We start from the raw sequence: 12532 nt of genomic DNA, 5'->3' as shown, positions 1-12532 counted from the left end.
TCGCTGGTGCTATGTGGAACAATCCTCATATCCTGGTCATGGACGAGCCCACCAACTACCTCGACCGCGACTCCCTCGGCGCCTTGGCTGGAGCCATCCGCAAGTACGGAGGAGGAGTTGTTCTCATCTCCCACAACCGCGAGTTCACCGAGGCTCTCTGCCCCGAGCGCTGGGTGGTTGAGAACGGAGAGCTGCGGCGCGAGGGAGAGGTCGCTGCGGACGAGAAGATCGACGCGAGCGCCAACGAGGCTCCTGATGAGGTGATGGACTCGCTCGGCAACGTGATCAAGGTCAAGAAGGAGAAGAAGCTGTCTGCCCGCGATCAGAAGAAGCTCGAGAAGAAGAAGGCTCAGCGCAGGGCCGCCGGCCTCCCCTCCGACTCCGAGGAGGACTGACCACGAATTTTAGGAAGGTTTGGGAGATGTGAATGCTCAAAATGCAAGGGGTTCTCACCTTGGCGATGTGAGCAGCTTCGCTCCCCTCGGGCTTGCAACGCTGAAAAATCCTGCAGGTCTGCTCCTGCAACTTCAGCCTAAGATCGATCAAAACAAGATGGGGATTATCGAGTCCACGGTCAGCAATTGAGCTGGGGATTGAGCTGTCTCATCACCATGACAGGTGAAGTATGACCACAAGCTTGAGGCCCAAGGAGAGATCGCTTGTCAGACCCTCAGCTTCATCTTCATGTGGTGAGATCTTACTCTGCTCTTCGGCATGCTCTGACAGAGAGAAAGGCTGGCGGATGTGCTGAATCATCCTTTGCGAGACACGCAGGCATTTAAGGGGTGCGAAGCAGCGTGGCCCTTTGACGTTTCTGTGCTGCCTGAAGGTGCATCGAGGTAAAGCTGGCAGAGGTGCCAGCAGTAGCTCAATTTTCCCTCAGGGTACTCTATGGTTCCTACCTGCCACAACTCGACCCCTCCCTTCTGGACTTCAGCACGGATGGTGTAGTCTTTGCCTTCTTGTGGGAGAGCGATGATGCTGTTTGTTATGCAGTCGCTGGATCGGATGGAGCAGAGAACAAACTGCGAATGTCCTACATGACGCTTGCAAAACGATACTGCGCTGAGGTGGGAAGATTGATACATTAAGGGGTTTCAAAGAGGTTGCTGAAACTTGAGTTGTTAGCTGCTTGCTCAGATTGAAGTCTGCGAATGCCTCAGCATCAATACTTTGAATGCGTTCACGAAGGTGCGAATGAATGTCTCCAGCAAAGCTGTCAAGCGACGAGGCTGCTGATGAGACTTGTGCTAGGAAAGTCTTGTCCTTCGAAGAGTTTATGCATGGAGTATCCCATGTGAAGCTGCGCTGCAGAAAATCTCCTCATATTCTCCATTGATTGAGGTAACAAAACACGTGAATCGTTTGGTCTGATCTCAGTCTTTTAAGATCGGCTGTGGCACGGGGTATTGGGCAGACATCTTGACAAAACGGGGTTGTGACATCCTGGCGTTCAACAGCGAAGAGTGGTAAGAGGTCATCGCAAGAATTGGCTACGATGAAACTTTTGTCAGGTCGGAAGAGCTAAGTTCAGAAGAAGGTGATATGGGACAATGTGGTTTGCATCCGAGCGAGTGTTTTGGTGAGGTCTGGCCACATCGATGCAGCTGTCGAGACAGACAGTCACTCACTCTACAGGTCTTGCTGGGTGGTGCTGAGAAGGTCAAAGAGCATCCAGACAGGACCCTCCTCCTCATGTGGCCTGACTTCCTCGGTTGGTGGAATCGCTCTTGAACTTCCCTCCTTTCCCCTCCCCAACCTTCCTCCCTGTGAGCCCTCCACTTGTTCCTCTTCTGGTCGTTGCCCTCTTGTTCCCATTCCTCAGCCCATCCCCTCCCCCCACCTCCCCTCCCTCTCCGTCTGTCTCGTCCTGACGTCTACCACCAGGGAAGGGATCGTTCGGTTTGAAGTCTCTGGACGAGTACGAAGGAGAGTTTCTCATCCTTGTGGGAGAATGGAAAGGAAGGACTTGGGGCGGGTACACCCCGGAGCTAGGCGATCACGGCCAGAGCTTCTCGCAAGAGTTCCAGGTGATTGAGAGCACCTCTGAGTCTGCTCACACATCTTTCAAGGAGGCCGTTACTTCCTCCTTCGAGGAGGTCGAGGTGATTAGGCTGCCCTGCTGGCCTCTCTTCCTCGACACTGTCATGGTCTTTCGACGAAAGTCTTTGCAGTCATTGATGGAGCAGAATGGAGCTGCTCAGTAAGAGGAGGATGTGTGGAGTGTTTTGCCATGATTTTCTTTTCAGGTGTGAGCCGAATGATATGCTGGCTGCGTTCTTTGCCGGCTCCTTCGATCCATTTGCTGGGTTGGACCTTGAAGGCGACCAGATCGATGTAGATTGAGTTGCAGCATCTCAATCGGAGACGAAATTGTTGCAACACAGTATCAAGACCTGCTGCATCCGAATCAATTTCATTCATCCGAAATTCCATTCGAAGTTAATGCAAGTTGCATAGCCCAAGCAGAATAGGATCAGTACAGGATCGTCAGCACTGAACACGGAGCTTGATATTCTTGGAGCCTCTAGGAACAACTTCATACAAATAGATTCAGCATGCTCGCGATCCCCTCTGCCATTTTCCCTTGTGGCAAACCTTGCAGTTCCTCCCTTTCTCTTCTGTATCGTCATGGATTGCTTAGTTTTCTGTATCTTGTGTAACCGGCTGGGCGATCGGAGTCGCTTCTGCACGTGCGACAGGGATCGCCATGGGGATAGAATCCGCTGGGATCGCCATGGGGGCTGACGTGGCTGGTACAGCAGCGGCAGCTTGCATGCCATACCCATTCCCTTCCAGGCCGCCATCGAGTGTTCCAGTCTTCATCCTCACCCAGTAGCTCCACAGGATGTAACCCCAGTAGAGCTTGATGAAGAGTTGGATGATGACACCGATGACTGCAGCAGGAGATGAGGAACGGTAATTGCAGGTTTCATTTCGAAAAGCTCGGCATGCGTTGGTATTGTTTGCCGCACAAGTCATGCTGCAGTAGAGATCGAATGTTGGATCCTTATCTCTCTTACTCTTCGACAAACCTGGTGTGTAACAGATGTCGAAAAGTTCGTAGAAGATTGTGAATACCATATGGAGGTGGAACAAGATCGAAGCCGACGTAGTGTCGCTGTTAAGTCTCACGAGACCGAATAGGTATATCATGCACCCCACAATCCCCAAGATGATGCCGATGATTATCACTGAGTCTGCCGAGGTCTTGCAGCAGTCGTTCGCCTTCAACTGCACGCCGCTGGCGATGGCAACGATGAGATAGTCGAGCAAGAGGATGGTGCAAACTCCCCGAACAGCGAAAGAGATTGGAGGACCACAGCAAATCTGACAGCATCCCTCTGGTCCTGCACAGAGGCTGAAGAGGACAAGTCAGTGGGTGTGGATCATTTTCATCAAGCGAGGTAAAAGCAGGTACTTCAAGGTGAATCGACACAAGCAGGGAACGGAGAGTGAAGACTCTTGAAGACAGGCAATCAATTTGAACTCGCATCTCTCTGTGTCCCAATCAACACCCTCTTCACACCGCTCTCTTTCGCACAAGAGCTCTGCGATCCTTCCTGCACTTCTCCCCGCACGCTTTCTACTCCCCTCACCTGCATCCGCATCGATCGGCTGGCTTCAGCGGCATGGCAAATCACGTCCCTCAGCGTTCAACAATCCACTTCTGCAGGAAGTGGGGTAGGTGAGTGATGAGTAATAGATCAGTACGAGTCTCACTAAAAGAAAGAAAATCTCATCTCGGTGTTTCCGATGACGCGTGCCTCGGAAACGCCGGGGCCCGACCGGCCGGGCCCACCCGGGCCGCTGCCGGAGCCCGGATCCACTCCAGCCGGGGCCCCCGCCGATCGGCCCGGCGGCGGGCACTTGGATGATCACTCCTACTTCGTTTCTCTTTACTCAAAGTTAAGTTGAAAATCAGTTACGAGGACAATCAGGACTTGACTCCCGTTTGCTTCCGAAGTTCGCCGGTATGCCAGAGTTTCAAGTTTTGAAGTTTTTACGAGCCCGGGCCCCGGGTTACTACGGTAAATATGGCGAGTCGATCAGTGCGGGCGGTCCCACTGAGTTGTCTTGGTCTGGACGGTGCAACGGACTGTCAGCCACCAGTACTGCCCCAGAGCCTCGACCGGCGGAGACTTACCATGTGGTTAACATAGTATGGCCTTCCAGAGCTTGGATCGATGGCCTCCTCCCAGCCAGGTGGAAGGGAGCTTCCATACCTGCGTCAGTTGTCACATTGCGAGTCAGCTTCTTTGCACGGGATCAACGGGGGAGGAGGGGGAGGAGGCAGAGCTTCAGCGATGGAAGGCATGGTGGACAGAGGAGCCCGCTGCGCGCGAAGTGTCAGCGAGCTCTGAAGCACCGGACGTCTAGAGAGTTTTCACGTTGCTCATGGGAATGTTGTCGTTGGGTCTAAAAGATTGCTGCCGTGACATGTCCACAGTCCAGACAGACTCCACAACAGGCTTCTTCTTCGGTCGGAGGTTCTTTGACTTCATGTAGGATGTCAGCTGATCCGGAATCTCATGGAGAACTTCCTTGGCCAGCAGAGGACCATTGCTTGCCAACTCTCTGAAAGCCACAAACTGTATCGAAAGTCAGACAGGAAATTTGACTGTCAAGCCAGGGAGGGAGATGATGGACATCGAGAGACAAGATCGACGAGTGGTGGGGACCAGGTGGGAAGGAGCTGACCTGCACAATGTCTCTCGAGACTCTCTTCCCTGTCCTCTCACTGGTAAGAACCTCATCGTCTCCGTCCAACGTGTTCATCTTGTCGAAGTTTGCGGGCCCAATGCCAACGATGACAATGGAGAGGGGAGAGTTAGAGGCGTCGATGATCGCCTCAGTTGTTTCCGCCATGTCCGTGATCTCCCCGTCGGTGAGGATGAGCAAGACTGTGTACTTCTGCGACTCGACAGGATACGAACGAGAGATGGTGTCTGCATTGCGAATGACCTGAGCAAAGTTGGTGGGACCGAAGAGCGTTACGTTCGACAGGGATGCAGCGTATGCGTCCAGAATGCCCTGCACCCCCAAAACGCTCGGGTTGGAAGCATCGCCATTGAGGGAGAAGCAGTGAGATACGGAGCCATTGGGGAGGCGAGCGCCGAAGCCGAACACGTCAAACTGCTTGTCTGCATCGTACTTCTCGAGGATCTCACCAACAGCAACAATGGCCTTCTGGTAGTCATTCCAGCCTGTTGGGTTCATGTAGTGAAGGGAGTTAGGGAGGTTGACGTTGCCGTTGCTTGCAGTGAAGTCGACGGCGACCATCACGTTGATCTCGCAACCTCCGGCTATGTACTCGAGGAAAGATGGGGGATGGTAGATCTCAGCCAGGCTGACCACAAGTTGCCCCCTGTCCTTGTTTGGATTCTTTGACTCTGGTTTTGTGAAGGGGAAATTCTTTGGGGCTTTGAGAAGTTCCATCGTGTTTGTCGAGACCTGGAGAGCATAGGAAATATCATTCCCGTGTAAATGAAGAAAGCAGACAAATGTAAAGAGGGAGCATCAGGAAGCAATAGGCCACGAATGAGAAGTCTACCTTTCCAAGATAATCATGCTTTGAGACAGCATTCCAATCCCACAACTCAATCACAATATTCGCACTGTTGTCTCCCGAGTTGAAATTCTTCAAATGGGATCATTCCATCAGAATCAAAGGATCGGCTATCGAAGTTCATCTACCTTCAAAGGAATCTCTATAGGCTGCCATGAAGGATCCTTAGAGTTCTTGATGACCTGAAAGAAAGGTTCAACAACAAGACTAGAAGCTGTACCACCCTAATGCTTACCTCAGTCTTCCACACCATCTCATACTCCCCGTCCACTCGTCGCCTTTTGAAAACTAGGTAGTGATCCCCCTGTTCACATTCACCTATTCAACTCTGTTGCTCTCCTCTACACCCTCACCTTCCCGAACCAATCTTTCGTCTGCACCTTTGAAGCTGCAACGCGCAGACGGATGCAGTCGTTCTGAAAGTTCTCTCAGGGCCCAGAAACATTTGTCTACTCTGAAAGTCTTACAAAGCCTTTGATTTCTTCCGCCAGAATGCGAATCGCACCGTATTTCTTCTCATCTGCACCTGGGTACGCGATATTACATGAGTCACATTGCCTGCTGGTTTGTTTCTTACCCGACTCTCCTTTCAGCGGCGCAGAGAGACTGTTTGACTTTGACCCGACGATACTTCCCAGACTTGACTGAAATCATCGTTAAGGAGACATCTCGATCCACCATTGCCACAACGATGGAAAAGAGATGTCACCTCGCAAGATCCGATGAAGTCTTGTTGCGAAAGTTTCCTCGATTTGTTGTCTTCGTCATACACACTGAACCTGTTATCATTCAAAATCAGAGTCATCTAGCTTTCTCCAGGCTACTCACTTCAAATGCTGCATCTCTTCGAAAAAATAATCCATCTCGATGGTGGTAGCGAATCTATCAGATGATTAGAGCTATTGTGCCCACGTAAGCTTCATTAAGATGCCTCGGGTTAAGATTGTTGTAGATAGTTTCAGTTCGTCCGATTTCCTTCCACCTGTCGAACTGTCAGCGGCTCTCCAAGACAACCAATCAACAAGGTCCCACCTTCCCTGCTTGTCCTTCAGTTCAATCACCACGAACGGGTCAGATTTGCTAAACGTGTCCATGTTCCTCAAGGATCTGGCAAGGCGTCAATGAGAAGAGCTGCAGTACTGAGGAGGTGATGTCAAAACGAACAAACTTACTTGCACTCGATTGATAGCTTGACGCGGGAGCATGGCAGTGCCCCATCTGGAGCATCCTGTTCGAGAATACCAATGAGCACGCGAGAAGCGAGATTTGAAATGTGGATACCATGAGATGATAATTGACGGCTGTATCACTCATTGGAGTGAGGTTTCGAAAGGAAAGAACTTCTGGAAAACACAAACATAATGTCACTGAACATTTGACACTGTTTGCTAGCTTCCTCTTTGCTGTTCTGCTCAAACCCTTCCAACTGCCCTCAATCTCTCGTAACCTTATCGCATATCTCTCAAACCAGTCTCCTCGTAACTCCTCCCATGAACTTCTTCAGACTCTCTCAAAAGAGTCTGGATTTTTGAAATGATACATGAAGGAAACTTGTGAAGACGAGCTGATGTTTTGATGAGATCATCGGAGAGGTTGTCGAAGGGTCTTGTCCTCTCCATGTTTGTTTCGATGTTCGATCTATCTCATTATTGTATTCGTTGTGTAACATTTGACCAACCCCATACCAATCTTTTGTTAATCCAGATTCGAAACTGTGAAACAGCACCCTGTCCAATTTGAAATCTATTTGGCGTAAAACTTCAAATTGGAATCAATAATTTCGTAGATTTTTTTCTTTGTTTTCATCCAATCCAATTCTTTTTCTTTCTTTTTTTTGTTTTTGCAGGACTGGAGTCAGACGCGTGTCTCCGAGGATGCAGGGAGAGGAGGCGAAACAAAGCGAGATGCGATTAGAGTAAGGGGGCAGGAGGCAGCACGGGACGCTGGGAATGAGGGGAAAATGCTAGAAGGAGATAAGAAGCATGCTCCAGGATGTTTCATCGGGATATGAGACCAGCTTACATGTATTCGCAATGTTCAACTCCTGGATCCACAGTTTAGCTAGTTTTGTTAATTTCTCCTTTCCAATCCCATGATCCGTGTTCACCTCTCTATGCATGTTTAAACAATATATGTGATGATGTTCCAAAATCTGCATGACATGTGATTTTCATCTCATTGTGAACAAATTTCGGTTTTAGATTGAGAATAAGAAACCCAGGATGGCAAAGTTCGAGCTTGCAGGCTCCTATGTTGCTCTGATCACTCCTTTCACTGACAACGATGAGGTAGCTCCTTTTTTAACGACAAGGATCGCTTATCTGACTCAAATATGCTCAGGTCGATTATGCCAAGATCGAGGAGCTCGTGGAATGGCACATTGCTGAGGGGTATGTTTACATGCTGATGTTTTCCTCATTGCTAACAAAAGGCAGTACTGCTGGCATTGTGCCATGTGGGACGACAGGAGAATCTCCTACCTTGACCGAGGAGGAGAACAAGAAGGTACTGTAAATCGTCAATCTGAAAGCCAAGGGAGTGACTTTGTCTCAGGTCATCGAGACTGTTGTCAAGAAGGCAAACAAGCGATGCCATGTAAATTACTGGAAATATCTTCTAGCTTGATTCTAATGATTGCCTCAGGTGGTCGCTGGAGCCGGTGGAAACTGCACCAAGAAGGTGGTTGCGTTCACCAAGTGGTGCAAGGAGATCGGGTACTAGTTACCTTGTGAGTAAACGTTTCTGACTTCAATGGGAACAGGGCTGACTGCGTCTTGAGCGTCATCCCATACTACAACAAGCCAACCCAGGTCTGAGATGATGCTTGGTTTCAGTTCCTTGGGATGACTGGACAACAGGATGGCCTTTACGGGCACTTCAAGGCTGTGGCTGATGTTGGAATCCCAGTGATGCTGTACAACATTCCGGGTGAGCGAAGTGCGATGTGATGCTTGCACACACTGATTGCGATCAAAGGACGTTGCGGAGGTGGAGGTCTCACCTCTGCCACCATTGCCAAGTTGTACAACGACTGTCCGACCATCTGTGCTGTGAAGGAGGTCAAAGAGATGTCAAATGTGTGTGGTCCTTAATCGTGGAATTACGATAGGCTACGGGCTCCGTGGATTTCTCCTCTGAGATCTCTTCTGTCTGCGGCATCCAGGTCATCAATCGCAGACTGTAGACCTTGTCGGAGGGCAGCTGACAATTTTCGTAGATCTTCTCAGGAGATGACTCTCTCACTGTTCCCCTCATGAGCATCGGAGCCAAGGGTGTGGTCTCTGTAGCGGCAAACCTTACCCCCCGCAAGGTGTCTGTTCGTCTTGTAGTTCAACCTGCTACCTTCTGTTTCTCTGATTTCAAAAACAGGTTGCTGATCTTTGTAAGGCCATGAAGGACGGAGATCTCAAGAAGGCCCAACAGCTGCACTCTGAGCTCTACAAGCTTTGCAAGGCAATGTTCTGTGAGACCAATCCTATCCCTTGCAAGGCTGCTGGAGCCATGATGGGCAAGTGGAAGAACAATACCAGGTCTGTTTCATCATAGTCGTAGAAGAACTTACTTGATGCAGATTGCCCATGACTCCTATGAAGGCTGAGAATGAGCCACAGCTTAAGGCGGCTCTTCAGGCTGCTGGACTTCTTTAGATGATTATTGCACATGGCTGCTGCTAGAGGTTCAACAAATATTACGGTTGGTGCGATCACTGTCATACAGTTCAGAGTCACTGAGTCACTGAAATCAAGTTCGGGCCTGAAAGTTATACCGTGGTACGCGGTCTAGCTTAGTAGCGCGGCCTTCAGGGCCACAGATCCGCCCAGCCTCTCGCCGCGACTCCCACTGCTCCGGGGTTGCCGCTCGGCATTATGTCGAGTGGTTCAACCCGGCGTTACTGAAGCCGGTGACGGGCCAGGCAGAAACCGGCTGTTCCCGGTTGACCCGCCTCAGAAGAGCGGCTGGCCGGCAAAATCATCTCCCTCATGCACCATTACCGTTGGAGAGGAGTAGGGGGTACTAGCATGAACAAGAGAGAAATGGGGGTGGTGGGTATGCTCCTCCCCAAGGGGTGGTGCTGGCTTGTTGTTCATGAGATTGAGCAAGCAAGGGGATGCGCAATGAGAGGCAGGTGAGAGGAAGAATGAGAGAAGGAGGTTCGGACATGGCGAGCCAGTAGGAAGAAGAAGTTTCTGCGGTTCTCTTTTCAGGGCACAGACTCCATGGGCTGTGGTGCTAGCACCAATGTCTTACAAAGGCTGGAATACATCACTGAGCTTGAGTCAGAGGTACAAGATCTCAAAGCGCAACGAGATGAAGCACTTCGCCGCGTCGCTATCACAGAGTCCGAGAGAGAAAAAGTTGCGATACAGTCTCTCAAGAACCGTGACTCTGCGAAAGCAGCCAAAAAGCGTGCAGTGGATGTCGAAACTGAAGGCAGCATACAAACAGCCTATCTAGACGCGCAGTATGCTAGAATCAAGGCAAACGAAGAAGAGCTCGTCCGGGAAGTCAAGTCCTTGAGAGCAAACAATCATCTCCTCAAATTGGAGGTTGACTCTGCCAAACTTGAGATCAGTACTCAAGAAAAATCACTGCGAAAAGATATTCAGACCTTGGAACAAGAAAGGAATGCGATAGCATCTACTTTGATTGAAAATTACGAGCTTGTCATTTTAGACTTGATCAACAAACAACGTGATATGATGTCAGAGAACATTGACTTCTTGCAGCATATTTCTGATCTGGCAGATGGCTTGAAAATCAAACAAGTCAAGTTGGACACAAATGCTGATATCGAAAGGAGAAATGAGAACTTGCAAGCATTCAATAGAGTTCCATTTTCAGATTATGTGAAGGAAGCTAAGTCATTCATGATGACTGATCCGAACTTGAAGGATCTTCTAGATGGCAAGAAATCAAAGCAGGAAACGCTCAACCTGCAGGAGATCGAGGAACGCCGGAGAATTGAAAATGAGAAGATTGAAAAAGACAGATCTGAACGCGTAAAGATATACGAATTGGCTGATTTAGCTCCAAAATTACAAAGAGAGGTGGAACAACTCAAAGGTGATAAGTCAGAACTAGAGAAAGAGAACAATGACTTGAAAGTTCGCATCGCGCAACTGGAAATATTTGCTTCCCAAGTGCAGCAGCATCACATGAACGTGAATTCTGATTCTCTTCAAAGTTCGGAATATCAAACATTCGCTTCATTTCAACAAACAGAGACTTCTGTCCATAGCCTGTCGCTGGGCTACAATGAAAACTCGCACCTGAGCGATTCCGTGTTTGAATTAGATGCTGCAGAAATTGAAATGAAACTGGACGCGAACTTTCGGGATATATCCAACCCTAAGGACAGGGTGAAGTTCGAAGAGCTGTTCATTCAAGACACGGCAAAGGCACTTGGGATACCAGTCAGTCAGATCAAGATCAAGGGCATCAAGCCTGGAAGTATCATCGTTGAGTTCGTCATCCTTCCGGATAGAGAATCTCCTAGGGAGGAACGAAGGTCCTTGTCTTGTACGATCCTCCAGTCACTGACTTTCCTGCTCCTCCAGAGCGACACCAATGGATCTTGCCAACGAGCTAGAAAAGCAGATGGAAGACCAGTCCTCTCCTCTCCGTCAGGGTATTGTCACTTGCTCTGCCGTCAAGCTTCGATCTCGCCCGTCGTCAGCTGCCTCGTTCAATTCTCCGCTAGAGGAGACAGGGTCTAGGTATGATCCAAGAAAAATACGAGGAGCTATGAGCGAGAAAGGGAAGTTGCGGGAGCAGCTCAGGAAGGAGCAAAGGAATCAGGACCAAAGAAGGAAGCAGCACTCTAAGGAAGTAGAAGATGCGTTGCTGTTTTCTCCGGAGTTGGCTGATGTTGAGAGAGCAGTTGCAGAGAAAGAGCTTCTTCGTGTGCCACCTGTACAGGAATCGAAAGCCTCCGGGGCTGTTGCACACAAACGACAAGTGGAGATATTGGACGTGGAGGATGAGAAGCTGCTTGACGAGAGTGAAAGCATCATGACGGATCCATTGGACGAGAGCAGGTCCATTGATAGGAGCGTGTCATTGTCATGGTGGACTTCGCATCAACACCACAAGCTGAATGACTCGCTAGAAGTTGCAGGACGAGAGTTTCAGCATCCCAACAAACATGCAAGGGTTTTCATTCATACCAGCTTTCGGGATTTCATCGAGGAGAGGAGAGATCTTGCTCGGCACGTTTATCCATCTCTGATGCATCTATGTTTCGAACGAGGGGTCGCGTTTTCGCCGGTGGACTTGTTTTGGCAGACTGCCAACTCAGACGAAGCATGCGAGTTCGAACAACTGCACTACGCGTTGGACGAAGTAGACGACTGCAACTATTTCCTCTTTTGGATCGGAGGCAAGTATGGATGGGTTCCGCCCAGTGAGAGTCTGCATGAAGTGGAAAAGCAAAGATCGTGGCTTTCCGAGCTGAGATTGTCCAGCTTCCATGCGCTCAGTATGGCTGAAATACTTTTCGAGCGAGCCGTCATGTCTAATGTGCAGGCAGCGGGGGGTCGAGTGTTTTTTTACTTCAGAGACAAGAGCTACGGCGATGCTGTCGACGAAAAGCTGCGTCCTCACTTCATTGCGCTGGACTCAGATGAAGACGAGAAACTCGATGCGTTGAGGGAGAGGATGAGGCAAACACATATGCAAGTGCTCGAAGATTACTTCGACCCCATGAACTCTGTTCGTCAGGCGCATGATGACTTGAAGGATGCGATTGTGCGGGACATTCCAGAAGTGAACGATCACATCAAGATTGACTTCATCCGCGACATCAACGCTCATTCGGCTTATTCGCTTTCCCGGAGGCGATCCTATGTCTCAGTCAACGACTGGTATGACGAGATCCACGGCCATCTAGACACGAGGAAGCATCTCACTCACCCCCTCCTCCTCGTCGCTCCACCTGGTGTCGGCAAAACCTCCCTGGTCTCA

At 49.8% G+C, this 12532-nt stretch overlaps 4 protein-coding genes across 4 annotated transcripts; 3 read left to right on the top strand and 1 right to left on the bottom strand.

Annotated features, from left to right (window-relative positions):
- On the top strand, positions 1-395 carry GUITHDRAFT_85014 (hypothetical protein; the record flags this gene model as incomplete). The annotated part of the gene is made up of 1 exon (XM_005838429.1): positions 1-395. The coding sequence occupies exon 1, from the start codon at positions 12-14 to the stop codon at positions 393-395; it is 384 nt and encodes a 127-aa protein (XP_005838486.1). The 5' UTR covers positions 1-11.
- A 157-nt stretch (positions 396-552) lies between these two features.
- Positions 553-2346, top strand: GUITHDRAFT_102771 (hypothetical protein; the record flags this gene model as incomplete). The annotated part of the gene is made up of 12 exons (XM_005838428.1): positions 553-573; positions 619-689; positions 735-839; positions 884-1070; positions 1129-1191; positions 1255-1344; positions 1390-1469; positions 1515-1587; positions 1639-1714; positions 1888-2030; positions 2073-2203; positions 2250-2346. The coding sequence occupies 12 exons, from the start codon at positions 553-555 to the stop codon at positions 2344-2346; spliced, it is 1137 nt and encodes a 378-aa protein (XP_005838485.1).
- Positions 2347-2640: 294 nt separating this feature from the next.
- GUITHDRAFT_134423 (hypothetical protein) lies at positions 2641-6883 on the bottom strand (the record flags this gene model as incomplete). Its single annotated transcript, XM_005838427.1, has 16 exons — positions 2641-3350; positions 3530-3599; positions 4148-4226; positions 4441-4592; positions 4702-5454; positions 5555-5641; positions 5698-5751; positions 5805-5873; positions 5923-5985; positions 6037-6095; positions 6147-6213; positions 6279-6348; positions 6398-6451; positions 6602-6676; positions 6742-6797; positions 6851-6883. 16 exons carry the CDS (start codon positions 6881-6883, stop codon positions 2641-2643), a joined length of 2451 nt encoding a protein of 816 aa, XP_005838484.1.
- Positions 6884-7768: 885 nt separating this feature from the next.
- Positions 7769-9284, top strand: GUITHDRAFT_92625 (hypothetical protein). The gene is made up of 12 exons (XM_005838426.1): positions 7769-7857; positions 7910-7959; positions 8005-8074; positions 8123-8164; positions 8213-8283; positions 8331-8379; positions 8428-8497; positions 8546-8628; positions 8679-8732; positions 8787-8879; positions 8939-9099; positions 9141-9284. Exons 1-12 carry the CDS (start codon positions 7792-7794, stop codon positions 9214-9216), a joined length of 885 nt encoding a protein of 294 aa, XP_005838483.1. The 5' UTR covers positions 7769-7791; the 3' UTR covers positions 9217-9284.
- The last annotated feature ends 3248 nt before the right edge of the window (positions 9285-12532 follow it).

Source organism: Guillardia theta, assembly GCF_000315625.1.
Source record: "Guillardia theta CCMP2712 unplaced genomic scaffold GUITHscaffold_11, whole genome shotgun sequence".
Lineage (NCBI taxonomy): Eukaryota > Cryptophyceae > Pyrenomonadales > Geminigeraceae > Guillardia > Guillardia theta.
The sequence above is the reverse complement of the archived record's forward strand: the minus strand, read 5'-3'. Positions and strand labels throughout refer to the sequence as shown.